General features: G+C 41.7%; 1 protein-coding gene across 5 annotated transcripts in view; it reads right to left on the bottom strand.

The window, feature by feature from the left end:
- The window catches only part of epb41l4a (erythrocyte membrane protein band 4.1 like 4A), a 247,186-nt gene that overhangs the window by 118,868 nt on the left and 115,556 nt on the right, over positions 1–12,762 (bottom strand). For 4 of the 5 annotated variants that reach the window (XM_059644692.1, XM_059644693.1, XM_059644694.1 and 1 more), the window contains 3 exons: positions 3,836–3,914; positions 2,238–2,335; positions 1,099–1,219 (listed from right to left, as the gene is read on the bottom strand). In XM_059644692.1, coding sequence (XP_059500675.1) covers positions 1,099–1,219; positions 2,238–2,335; positions 3,836–3,914 — 298 coding nt within the window. The remainder of the gene's footprint in view (positions 1–1,098; positions 1,220–2,237; positions 2,336–3,835; positions 3,915–12,762) is intronic. The other variant, XM_059644696.1, reaches the window with a different exon arrangement.

The following is a 12,762-nucleotide window of genomic DNA, read 5'->3' as shown; positions in this document are numbered from 1 at the left end:
TAAGTAATTGATGATCACCTTAAATAGCATGCTGAAATGGGGAGCCTTCCTACCAGTAACTAAGTGTTCAAAGGAAGAACATTAATTGGTGCATCGAGATTCAAAATGGCACAATTAGCTTCAAATCATTGCACATTTATTAATTCCATGAATTTCTTACATCTTTTCATGGGAGGTGAGCAAAGCTGACTCAACCAGCATTTCTTACCAATCTCTAACTACCCTGGGGAAGCTGGTGAGCTGTTTTTTTTTAGAAAGCAAGCACTTGCTGCAGTACATGGCATCCCATGGTGTCAGAGAAGGGAGTTCCAGAATTTTGACTCAATGACTGAAGAAACAACAAGAACATTTTGCAGGTGGTAGTGGGTTTGGAAGGTGCTGCTGGAGAATCCTTGGTGAATTTCTGAAGTGCATCTTGTAGATGGTACATAGTGCTGCTGCTGAGTATTGCTGGTGGAGGGAGTGAATGTTTGTGGTTGTGATTGCAGACTGCTTTGTCATGGATGGAAGCCAGCTTTGAGTGTTATTGGAGCTGAACACATCCAAGACAGCAGGGAGCATTTTGACATATTCCTGACTTACATTTTCTAAGTGGTGGATATACTTTGGGGAGTCAGGAGTGAGTTACACACATTCCTCTGACCTGCTGTTGTAGCCACTATATTTACACAATTAGTCCAGTTCAGTTTCTGGTCAATAGTAATCCCCAGGATATTGATAGTGGTAGATTCAGTGATTGTAATGCCATTGTGTGTCAAGGGCCATAGTTAAATTCTGTCTTGGAGATGGTCAGTACCACACAATTGACAAGCATGAACATCACTTGGTACTTGTCAGCCCAAGCATGGATATTGTCTCATCTTTGTTGCGTTTGATGATGGACTGCTTCAGTATCTGAGGAGTTGTGAATGGTGCTGAACCTTGCGCAATCATCAGCAAATGCTGGTCACAGCTGAGGCTCCTATTGTTAAAATATAATTACTAAGAAAAAATATTCTAATACATATTTCTTGGTTACAGAAACTCCTGTGGACTCTGAAAGTGGCTAATACTAACCGAAGTATAGTTTGTTTACTGAGAGAAACAGAATGGCTGTACCTTAATGCTTTATGGAATTGTTCTATTGCTTCTTCAAGGTCCTCCTTTTGATCAGGAACAAATCGATATTCAGACACATAACCTGCTGTGTGCTTGTAAGGGTCATAGTCCCCAAGTTCAGCTAAACAGAAAAAAATAACATTTGATTATATTCTTGCATTCACATTTACAACCAATGTAATCAATTGGTTCTACTGTTATACCTAGAACTGTGGATTCATTTCATATTTACAAATGTAGGTATATAAATGATGGACTCTGGACCTTAGGCATTCTAATTTAAAAAATTATGATAGTATCTCAGCTCCTCAATCAGAATGGTCACTAGACAGAAACAATTCAGCTTTCTCTCCAGATGCTGCCAGATCTGCTGAGTTTTTCCAGCAATTTCTGCTTTTGTTTCAGAAATAACTGCAGAGGTCAGTATTCCATCACCCATTATTTACATATAGGCTCTACCTAGCTCATTCAGAGGCTGCCCCTAAAGTAAGGGAACTAGCTGAGCATCCTGTTTATATCTGTCTGCCAGAGCTCTCTGATTGGCCCAGGTTAATAACCTCCATCAAGGAACTCATTGTCAATGAGATCCACCTGGCCAAACTCATTCCAATCACTACCATTTCAATCCATTTGACCTACGTTTTAATTCCAAGTTAATTTTAATTGTTCTAATTTTATATTTAAAAAAAACTTTTCATCTCCTCTCTGTGATTGTATAACCTTTGTAAACTGACACTGTAACACTACTCAATGTAATATGTGTTACACCTCACTGTATTGGGATATGTCAGCCTGGATTTTCCGCTTCTATGCTTCTGCTACATGTAGAGAACAGGAAGCTCCATCCCCGATCCAAGGTCTTCTGACTAATAAAACTAAGAGTCAGAAACTCAAAGTGGGATAAAATAAATGCTCCCAGAGTGTAAAAGTAGCAAAGGACTGATTATGAGGAGCAGTGAACAGAAACTCCAAGCAAGTTCTTCCTCTTGCAAATGGAACTCACCTTGCTCCACATTGAAGTTAACTTTTACAGACCTGTGTAATTGTTATCTGCGAAGAAACAGTGTCCTTCATTAAAGCTCGTGCAACATACATTATAAAACTTCATTAAACAGTTAGAGTAAGACAGACACACTTACACTGGATTGCATAAGCACCCAGTTGAGCAGCAATGTTTAAAGGACAAGGCAGCCGACCTTGAAGAACATCCTGTTTCACCTGCAGAAAAAACTGATATCTAAAATGAGAACAAGAAAGTTATCAGTAAAGACATTTTAAAAACCGAATTCCATCTAGTGCATCAACATTTTTGACAAATCCGCGTACAGTTGAAATACATCTGATGAAAGCTGAGGCAGGTATTTGACAAAAGAAAACTGACATAAACATTGGCTGGGATTTCAGCGACAAGGATGTTGGCCAACATTTGGAGAAGTGCAGGATGCCCAACATTGTTTTTCTCCAGGAGTTTTATGTGACTACACTCCAACCAAGCACTTCCATGACCCATGTCAAACCACCCTCTCACCCCCTGTCGAATTTAGCCAGCTAAGACAGTAACTCCACTTAAGAAATACCTAACAATTAGAGTCTAACTGTGCTTCAAATTGGACAATGCCACTGTGAGCAGAGGCCATTGCTGGTATTACAGTGGGGCCTTCACTGGAGATCACCAATAGATACCTGGACAGAGGTAAGTGCAGGTGGGATCATAGTCACAAGGATGGGATTGCTTGCGAGAAAAGGAGTGTTAGCAGCAAGGGCAGTGGAGGTTAGCATTCAATGGGAACCTCCCAGACCTGATACTAAAACAGATCAATGTCAGGGAAGTATTTTGAATTCTGTGACTGCAGTAAATTGTCAATTTCACCATGAAAGAATCAAATGTGTTTTCTGTGAACAAACTGTTAAATATCATTGTCCTCACAGAGATCATTTTAGATGATTTAATTGTATCATTAAGAGATTGTGTGGATGAAATTTAATGACACATGATGCCTTTCTAGGCTTAAAAAAACCTTTGCCTCTCTACAGTCCACATCCCTCTACTCCCTGTTTATTCACATTTTTAGCAAGGTGCCTCCTAAATGTTGCTAATGTATCTGCCTCCACCCCCTCCTCTGCCAGCACATTCTAGGCATTTACCACCCTCATATAAAAAAAACTTGCCTCTTTGGTCTCCTTTAAACTTATCCTGTTTTATGTGAAACATCTGTCCCTAGCAACTGACATGTCTGTTCTGGGAAAATGATTTTGTCTGTCCATTCTATTCATGCCTCTCATGATTTTGTAAACTCTATCAGATCACCCCTCATTCTTCAACATTCAAGTGAAGACTAACCAAGTTTATCCAATCTCTCCTCATAGCTAATACCCTCCAGGCCAGGCAATATCCTGGTGAGCTTTTTCTCCACCCTCTCCAGGAGACTTTGGAAGCCAGGGTCTCTATTTGATCGGACAGAAGGGTGTGGGTGGTGAGTGCCCATGAGGGAGGGATCCTCAGGGTTTGCTAGGTGACCCCCCCCCCCGATGGAAAACCCTGGCCAATAATGATGCAATGCCAGTGGTTGTGAGATGTGGTATTGAAGTGACAGCTTCATTATCTCAATTGGCCTCAGAACAGGAAGTCTACTTGCAAGCCTTCCTGCCCCAGACATGATTAGCGGGACAGCTTCGGGAGCTCCAGTTTACTTTAGACATTTATAATGTAACAAGCATCTCGTTTACATCTTGTTACCTTGTTATTTCTTCTTTAAGCTTACATGGATCTTCTGCGTAGAACTTTACACCAAAATATAGTGTGTATGGTGGGCCAGCTAGAAGAAAAGAAACTTTGAAATAGAATGCAATATACTTACATATCAATGCTTTTTAACTTAAATATTTTGAAGCACCCACATTTACTTAAAATTACAATATCTAGAACTTCTCAAGCATTGCAAAGGATAGATTTCACTATGAACAAAGAATGAAGAACAGCACAGCACAGGAATAGACCCTTCAGCCCAGCAGGATAGTGCTGACACATGATGCCTTTCTAAACTAAAATCCTTTTATGTCTGCATGGTCTGTATCCTTCTATTTTCTGCCTATTCATGTTTCTATCAAGATGCCTCTTTAATGTTGCCGTTTTCTACACCTCCACCACCTCCTCTGGCAGTGCATTCCAGGCACTTATCACCTTCTGTATAAAAAAACCCTGCCTCTCACATCTACTTTAAACTTACCCCATTATATTTAAATGCATGTCCCCTAGTAATTGACATTTCTATCCTGGGAACAAGGCTCTGACTATCCATTCTGTACATTCCTCTCGTAATTTTGTAAACTTCTGTCAGGCCGTCCCTCATCCTTCGATGCTCAGGTGAAAACAAGCCAAGTATGTCCAATCTCTTCTCATAGTTAATGCCTTCCAAACCTGGCAGCATCCTGGTAAACTGGTTCTATACCCTCTCCAAAGCCTCCACATCCTTCTTGTAGTGTGACGACCAGAACTGTCACAATATTGCAAATGTGTTCTCACTGCAGTTCTATTCAGGCACAACATGACTTGTCAATTTTTATACTCTAAGAGCTGACCATTGAAGGCAAGCATGCTATATGCCTTCTTCACCACTTTATTCACTTGTGTTGGCATTTTCAGAGAACAGTGGACCTGTACGTCCTGATTCCTCTCTATGTTGATGCCACTCATAATTTTGTAAACGTCCTTCAGGTCGCCCCTCATCATTCGACAGTCAAGTGAAAACAAGCCACATTTGACCAATCTCTCCTTATACTTAAAACCCTTCAAACCTGATTCTGTCTCTGCCAATGGAGAAAAGTTGTTCAATTGATGGTTAGGTGAAGAACGCTTCAAATGATTGGCAAAAACACCGAAGGTGCTGCGAGGAAAATGTTTTCAGGCTGCATGTGGTGTGGACCTGGAGTGCACTGCTTGAAAGATTGGCAGTAGCAGAATCAACTGTGCTTTTCAAAAGGAAATTGGATGAGCTAAAGGGGAAAACAAATGCAGAGCATAAGGAACGAGTGTGATGCAAGAAAAATATTTTTTCACGTAGTGAGTAATTAGGGTATGGAATGCACTGTCTGGCGAGTGTGGTGGAGGCAGGTTCAATTGAGGCATTCAAGAAGGCATTGTTTCTATCCAAATAATCATCCAATGTACAAGGGTATGGGAGGATATGTAGGAAATTAGCTGTAGGTAATGATACTCATTTGAAGAGCTGGTGCAGAAAGGATGGGCTGAATGACCACGTGGCACGTTTAGTATTTTCGCCTTAAATCACTTAAATCAGTGTCTTCTTGCTCTTCATCTATCCATTAATTGAACAGCTTTTCTCCATTTACTCTGCCTACTGCCTGAATGTTTTTGAAAAGTCAATCTCTCAACCTTCTGTTCTCTCAAGCGAATAATCTCAGCTTCATTTCTGGAACTATTCTCAAATTATTTATACATCTCCTGTAAAGACTTCAGGTATTTCCTGAGGTTGGACACAATACTTCAGTTGAGACAAAAGTAGCATTTCATAACTTCCATAGTTTATATTTCATGCCTTTGTTTGTAAAGCCCATGAAACAATCTGCCTTATGTCCTCAACTTTGGTAGTGGGGAAAATGCTTGAATCTATCATTAAGGAAGAAATAGCAAGACATCTGGATATAAATTGTTCCATTGGGAACATGGGTTCATGGAGGGTAGGCCATGTTTAACTAATTTGGTGGAATTCTTTGAGGACATTACTTGAATGGTGGACAATGGGGAACCTGTGGATGTGGTGTATCTGGATTTGCCAGAAGGCATTTGACAAGGTGCCATACCAAAGGCTGCTATATAAGATAAAGTTGCACGGTATTACAGGTAATGTATTGGCATGGATAGAGGATTGGTTGACCAGTAGAAAGCAAAGAGTAGGGGTAACTGGGTGTTCTGGTTGGTGGTCAGTGGCTAGTGGTGTGCCTCAGCGATCAATGTTGGGACCTCAATTGTTTACAATTTACATAGATGATTTGGAGTTGGGGACTAAGTGTGGTGTATCAAAATTTGCAGATGACACTAAGATGAGAGGTGGAGGAAAGTGTGTAGAAGACATTGAAAGTCTACTGAGGGATGTAGATAGTCTCAGTGAGTGGGAAAAGGTCTGGCAGATGGAGTAAAATGTTGATAAGTGTGAGGTCATCCATTTTGGTAGGAATAACAGCAAAAGGGAATATGTTTTAAATGGTAAAAAATTGCAGCACACTGCTGTGGAGAGGGACTTGGAGTGTCCTTGTGCATGAATCGCTGAAAATGGGATTGCAGGTGCAGCAGGTGATTAAAAAGATAAATGAAACTTTGTCTGCCATTGCTCAAGGGATGGAGTTTAAAATCAGGGAGGCTATGCTGCAGCTGTATAGGGTCCTGGTCAGGCCACACCTGGAGTACTGTGTGAAGTTTTGGTCTCCTTACTTGAGAAGAGATATACTAGCACTGGAGGGGGTGTAGAGGAGTTTCACTCAGTTGATTCCAGCATTGAGATGGTTGGATTATGACGGGATACTGAGTAGACTGGGACTATACTCGTTGGAATTCAGAAGAATGAGGGGAGATCTTATAGAAACATATAAGATTACGAAGGGAATAGATAAGGTGGAGGCAGCAAAGTTGTTTCCGCTAGCAGGTGAAACTAGGGCTAGAAGGCATTGCCTCAAAATAAAGGGAAGCAGATGTAGGTCTGAGGTCAAGAGGAACTTCTTCACCCAAAGGGTTGTGAACCTGTGGAATTCCCTGCCCAGTGAAGTGGTTGAAGCTACCTCACTGAATGTTTTTAAGGCAAGGCTACATAAACTTTTGAAAAGTAAAGGAATTAATGGTTATGGGGAGTGGGCAGCTAAGTGGAGCTGAGTCTCAAAAAGATCAGCCATGATCTTATTACATGGCAGGCAGGCTCGAGAGGCCAGATGGCATTTAATAAGATCATGGCTGATCTTTTTGAGACTCTTATGTCCTTATTAACAATTTTTTTCTACTTGCCCAGTCAGTTCAACAATTTATTCACATAAACTCTTTACGTCTCTCTGTTCCTTCTCAACTCTTTCTTCCGATTATATTTCTAGTTCTTCATATGGAAATTCAGTTTGCATTTCTCAGCATGAAAACGTTCACCTATTCAATCAGCCCGTCTATGTGCTTGAAGTCTACTATATGCTCCTCATGCTTCACAATAATAAACCTCATAAGTTAATAAGAGCTTAAGAAATTGAAGTAGAAGAAAGTCTATTTTATGACCCAAGGAGATTGAACACCATTCAGTGGCCAGTCTGATTGTAACCTTAACTCCACTTTTCTGCCTGTTTATAGCCATCTGCTCCACGTCCATTATCTTGACTACCTCATCAACCAGTAATGAGTATATTCAAAGACCAAACCTCCATGGCTCCTTGTGGAAGAGAATTCCAAAACCTGATAATGCTCTGAGTGAAAAAAACTTCCTTGTCATAACAAAGAATCCTGTAGATGAGAGTAACCATAACATGACAGAACTTTATATTTAATTTGAGGGTGAAAAATGGACATCAAAAACTGGTGTCATAAATATAAAGAATTGCAATCATAAGGTTTTTCAAAACATTCTTTCATGGAATCTGGGCATTGCTAGCAGCCCTAGTTGCCCTTGGATTTAGTGGGATGCTTGGCCACTTCAGAAGGCAATTAAGAATTAATCAATCACATTGAGTACAGATTAAGACAAATTGAACTAGAAAAGTTAGAACAAAAGCAAGATGGAAGAGAAGCAGTGACAAACATTTCAGAAGGTAGTTCATAATTTTAAACAAAGATGTATCCTATTGAAAAGAAAAGACTCTACCAAATGATGCATTTTCATATCTAACTTAGCAAATAAAGGATGTAGCCTAATGAAAGAAAAAGCACAGAATTTTGTGAGGATTAATGGGTAGACCAGAAGATTAGAAACTTTTAAAAACCAGCAACTAATAAAATCAGAATTAGAGTATGTGAAATAACTGCACAGAGGCTATGTCCTGTCACCAAGTCACCCTTTATTTACAAGTTTACAGTACAATGACTGTGACCAGCCAGATCGAAGTCAGTCCTCAACTAAGCAGATTCTAATCTCCTGGTTACATTAGTCAGCCGAGGGCTTTCCTGATTGGCCCAGGTTAACAACCACAGTCAAGAACCTCAGAGTAAATGAGGTCCACCTGGTTCCAATCACTATAGTATAAGAAAAAAACAGCATGAAATAGTAACCAAATGGCAACAGTTTTTATAAGTATATAAAAAAAAGGAATAGCTAAAGTGAGCCTTAGTTCTTTAAATGGAGAAACTAGAAAATTGACAATGGGAAACAAAGAAGGAGCATCAACTTTGACGAAGTATTTCATACTCCTCTTCACAGCAGGAAAATGAAAATGCATCTCAATTATAGTTGAAAATGAAGCAGCAAAATAGTGGGTTGAATTTAAAACAATCATAATCATTGTGAAAACTAATTGGACTAAAGGATTACAAATCCCTTGAACTGATGACGTGCATCATCAGATCTTAAAAGAATTAGATTCAGAGATAAAGTGGATGCATTTGGCTCTAATCTACAAAAAGTCCCTGATTCTGGAAAGGTCCAGTGGATTTGAAAACCATAAACTCAACACTCAATCTAATCTGGGTAGAGATTAGTAACTTTTAAAGAGAAGGTCACACACCTTGTTATAAACAATTGAACTGTGCCAACCGTGGCACAGAACATAATTCCAGGTTAAAATCAAAACCATGATGCATTTTATGTATATCTCTATCTTTCTCCCCTTTGCAGCTTTAGTTTACTTTTCATTACCATTACCATTACTTAAACAAGATGGTGAGTAAGCAAGATAATAAAATGTGAGGCTGGATGAACACAGCAGGCCAAGCAGCATCTCAGGAGCACAAAAGCTGACGTTTCGGGCCTAGACCCTTCATCAGAGAGGGGGATGGGGGGAGGGAACTGGAATAAATAGGGAGAGAGGGGGAGGCGGGCCGAAGATGGAGAGTAAAGAAGATAGGTGGAGAGAGTGTAGGTGGGGAGGTAGGGAGGGGATAGGTCAGTCCAGGGAAGACGGACAGGTCAAGGAGGTGGGATGAGGTTAGTAGGTAGCGGGGGGTGCGGCTTGGGGTGGGAGGAAGGGATGGGTGAGAGGAAGAACCGGTTAGGGAGGCAGAGACAGGTTGGACTGGTTTTGGGATGTAGTGGGTGGGGGGGAAGAGCTGGGCTGGTTGTGTGGTGCAGTGGGGGGAGGGGATGAACTGGGCTGGTTTAGGGATGCAGTAGGGGAAGGGGAGATTTTGAAACTGGTGAAGTCCACATTGATACCATATGGCTGCAGGGTTCCCAGGCGGAATATGAGTTGCTGTTCCTGCAACCTTCGGGTGGCATCATTGTGGCAGTGCAGGAGGCCCATGATGGACATGTCATCAAGAGAATGGGAGGGGGAGTGGAAATGGTTTGCGACTGGGAGGTGCAGTTGTTTTTTGCGAACTGAGCGGAGGTGTTCTGCAGAGCGGTCCCCAAGCCACCGCTTGGTTTCCCCAATGTAGAGGAAGCCGCACCGGGTACAGTGGATGCAGTATACCACATTGGCAGATGTGCAGGTGAACCTCTGCTTGATGTGGAATGTCATCTTGGGGCCTGGGATGGGGGTGAGGGAGGAGGTGTGGGGACAAGTGTAGCATTTCCTGCGGTTGCAGGGGAAGGTGCCGGGTGTGGTGGGGTTGGAGGGCAGTGTGGAGCGAACAAGGGAGTCACGGAGAGAGTGCGGCTTCCTCTACATTGGTGAAACCAAGCGGAGGCTTGGGGACCGCTTTGCAGAACACCTCCACTCAGTTCGCAACAAACAACTGCACCTCCCAGTCGCAAACCATTTCCACTCCCCCTCCCATTCTCTTGATGACATGTCCATCATGGGCCTCCTGCACTGCCACAATGATGCCACCCGAAGGTTGCAGGAACAGCAACTCATATTCCGCCTGGGAACCCTGCAGCCATATGGTATCAATGTGGACTTCACCAGTTTTAAAATCTCCCCTTCCCCTACTGCATCCCTAAACCAGCCCAGTTCATCCCCTCCCCCCACTGCACCACACAACCAGCCCAGCTCTTCCCCCCCACCCACTACATCCCAAAACCAGTCCAACCTGTCTCTGCCTCCCTAACCGGTTCTTCCTCTCACCCATCCCTTCCTCCCACCCCAAGCCGCACCCCCCGCTACCTACTAACCTCATCCCACCTCCTTGACCTGTCCGTCTTCCCTGGACTGACCTATCCCCTCCCTACCTCCCCACCTACACTCTCTCCACCTATCTTCTTTACTCTCCATCTTCGGCCCGCCTCCCCCTCTCTCCCTATTTATTCCAGTTCCCTCCCCCCATCCCCCTCTCTGATGAAGGGTCTAGGCCCGAAACGTCAGCTTTTGTGCTCCTGAGATGCTGCTTGGCCTGCTGTGTTCATCCAGCCTCACATTTTATTATCTTGGATTCTCCAGCATCTGCAGTTCCCATTATCTCTGGTGAGTAAGCAAACTAATGTCAGGGTTCAGCATCTACTGGAGATGTGTGTAGTGGCTGTAATGAGATTTGCCAGCTAGACTTGATAGAAAAAGAGTTCACCAATTGGGGCTGTTAATCTCGTCCAAACAGGGAGGCTTGGCTGACATAAAAGGACAGATGGGATATTGCATCCCTGAATGCCTGACTCAGTGAGAGGCAGCGCTATTCTCAAAGGTTATGCATTTGTAAATAAAGGATGATTGGTGATTGGATGCTGGTCTCCGAAGAGTTATTTCAATGTACAACAGCTATCTGCAGAGATTCCCTTTCAAATTCCATCTTCCTTCCTGTGTTTGAAGTATTCAGCCTTTCACTGCAGTTTACCCCGTTCTTTGAGGTAAGCTTCAGAATATACCCAGTGGAGAACAGTTCCTCTAAAACTGGCATTAATGCTATGGCACAGTCTGCTAATACATCACTTCCAACAAGGATTTAAATTTCATTTACTCTGACCATATCTCATTCCAAAAGACAGAAAACCAATTTATTTCCACATGAGCGAAAAGGAGAGAAATACAGATTAAACCAGAATGCTGTCATTCTGCAGTAGGTGCTCAGAACCAAGTAGTACTTCAGAACAATCATAGAAACATTAATATCTAGCTGTCGTTGTGACTTCAAAATAGGATCATTATGGGTTGAAAGCCTCAGGTGTAAAGTTTTACTTTCTTCTTTTGTATTGGAGTGAATGTGAAAATAATAAAAAAGAGCTCCCATGTAGGATTTTCATTGCTACTCATTTAGTGCAAAATGGATCCTTTCGAATAACATGCACAGACTGGATTCTAATTAACATGCAGCTGCACAGCTCAAGCTTCTGAACCTGTGCGTGTTTTACAAATCTCTCATTCTAATGTTAGAATTCAGATAGCAGTTCTAGCACATCAATCCTTCTCATTTTATAACAATGGGGTGTACATTTTCGGAGTGATATAGTTGAGTGATATAAGGCCCTGAATTAAGACACTGAGCATTATACATTCAACTTCACTGATGGCAGGAGAGTACATGTAACATGACATTTTCAAACCATAAATATTTTGTAGTAGTCATTACTTAGAGGCTAGAGCTTAAAATTGCTTAGTATGAAATACTGAAAGGATGTAAAGAATAACCAACTCATAGAATCACAGAATCCCTACAGTGTGGAAGCAGGCCATTTGGCACATCAAGTTCACACTGATCCTCTGAAAAGGATCGCATCCAGACCCACCCCTCTACCCTACAACCCTACATTCCCCAAAACTAATGCACCCAGCCTGAATATCCCTGGACACAATGGACAATTTAGCATGGCCAGACTACCTAACTTCATGTACATGCCTTGGTTCATGGAAGTACAAGGGCAAATTAAAGGGTTTCCACATTGAGAATGTGAGGGCTGCACCATTTGGACTGTTTACATTGAATTGTATTGGGACCAGTGTTCTTGTGAACTTCAAAATTTAAAGGATTTTAAAGTAAATAATGGGGGCAAGGGACCAAACATGCTTTGTCAAAGAGTAGAAAGAAGGTAAGGGAGGAAAGTAATAAAATGGGACATGAGGGTCAGGGAATGACTGGAAGAGGCAGGAAAAGAAAACCTAGGAATATACCAACAATAAAGACTAGACGTTCCAAAGATAACAAAAAAGACAAAACTTTTCTTTTACAGCATTCATTACAAAATAAATTGATTGATAGTGCAACTTGCAGTAAATAAATATGAACTGACAGCTATGACAGAGACATGACTTCAGGATGATGCAAATTGGGAACTGAACATTGAGAGGTGTACAACATCCAAAACAAAACAAAAGTAAGCTATGTAAATGTGGACAGGTAGCACCTTTAATCAACGATGACGTTTGTGTAATAGGGATATACTTAGTTCAGGAGATTAAGGTGTGGTATCGGTTTGAGTGAAAATTAGGCGTAGACAGAAAAGGACTCAATGGTAAAACTGGTCAGTAGACTCTCGACCACAGTTTAGGGTAAAGAATATAAGAAAAAGTATTGATTGCTTGTGATAAGCAATGTCAAAAATCATGGGGAAATTTAATCTAAGCATAAATGGAAAAAATCTTCACCATTCACCTGAT

The sequence above is a fragment of the Stegostoma tigrinum genome, chromosome 3 (assembly GCF_030684315.1).
Source record: "Stegostoma tigrinum isolate sSteTig4 chromosome 3, sSteTig4.hap1, whole genome shotgun sequence".
In the NCBI taxonomy this organism is placed as follows: domain Eukaryota; kingdom Metazoa; phylum Chordata; class Chondrichthyes; order Orectolobiformes; family Stegostomatidae; genus Stegostoma; species Stegostoma tigrinum.
Note: the sequence above shows the minus strand (reverse complement) of the source record. Positions and strands in the feature narration are given on the sequence as shown.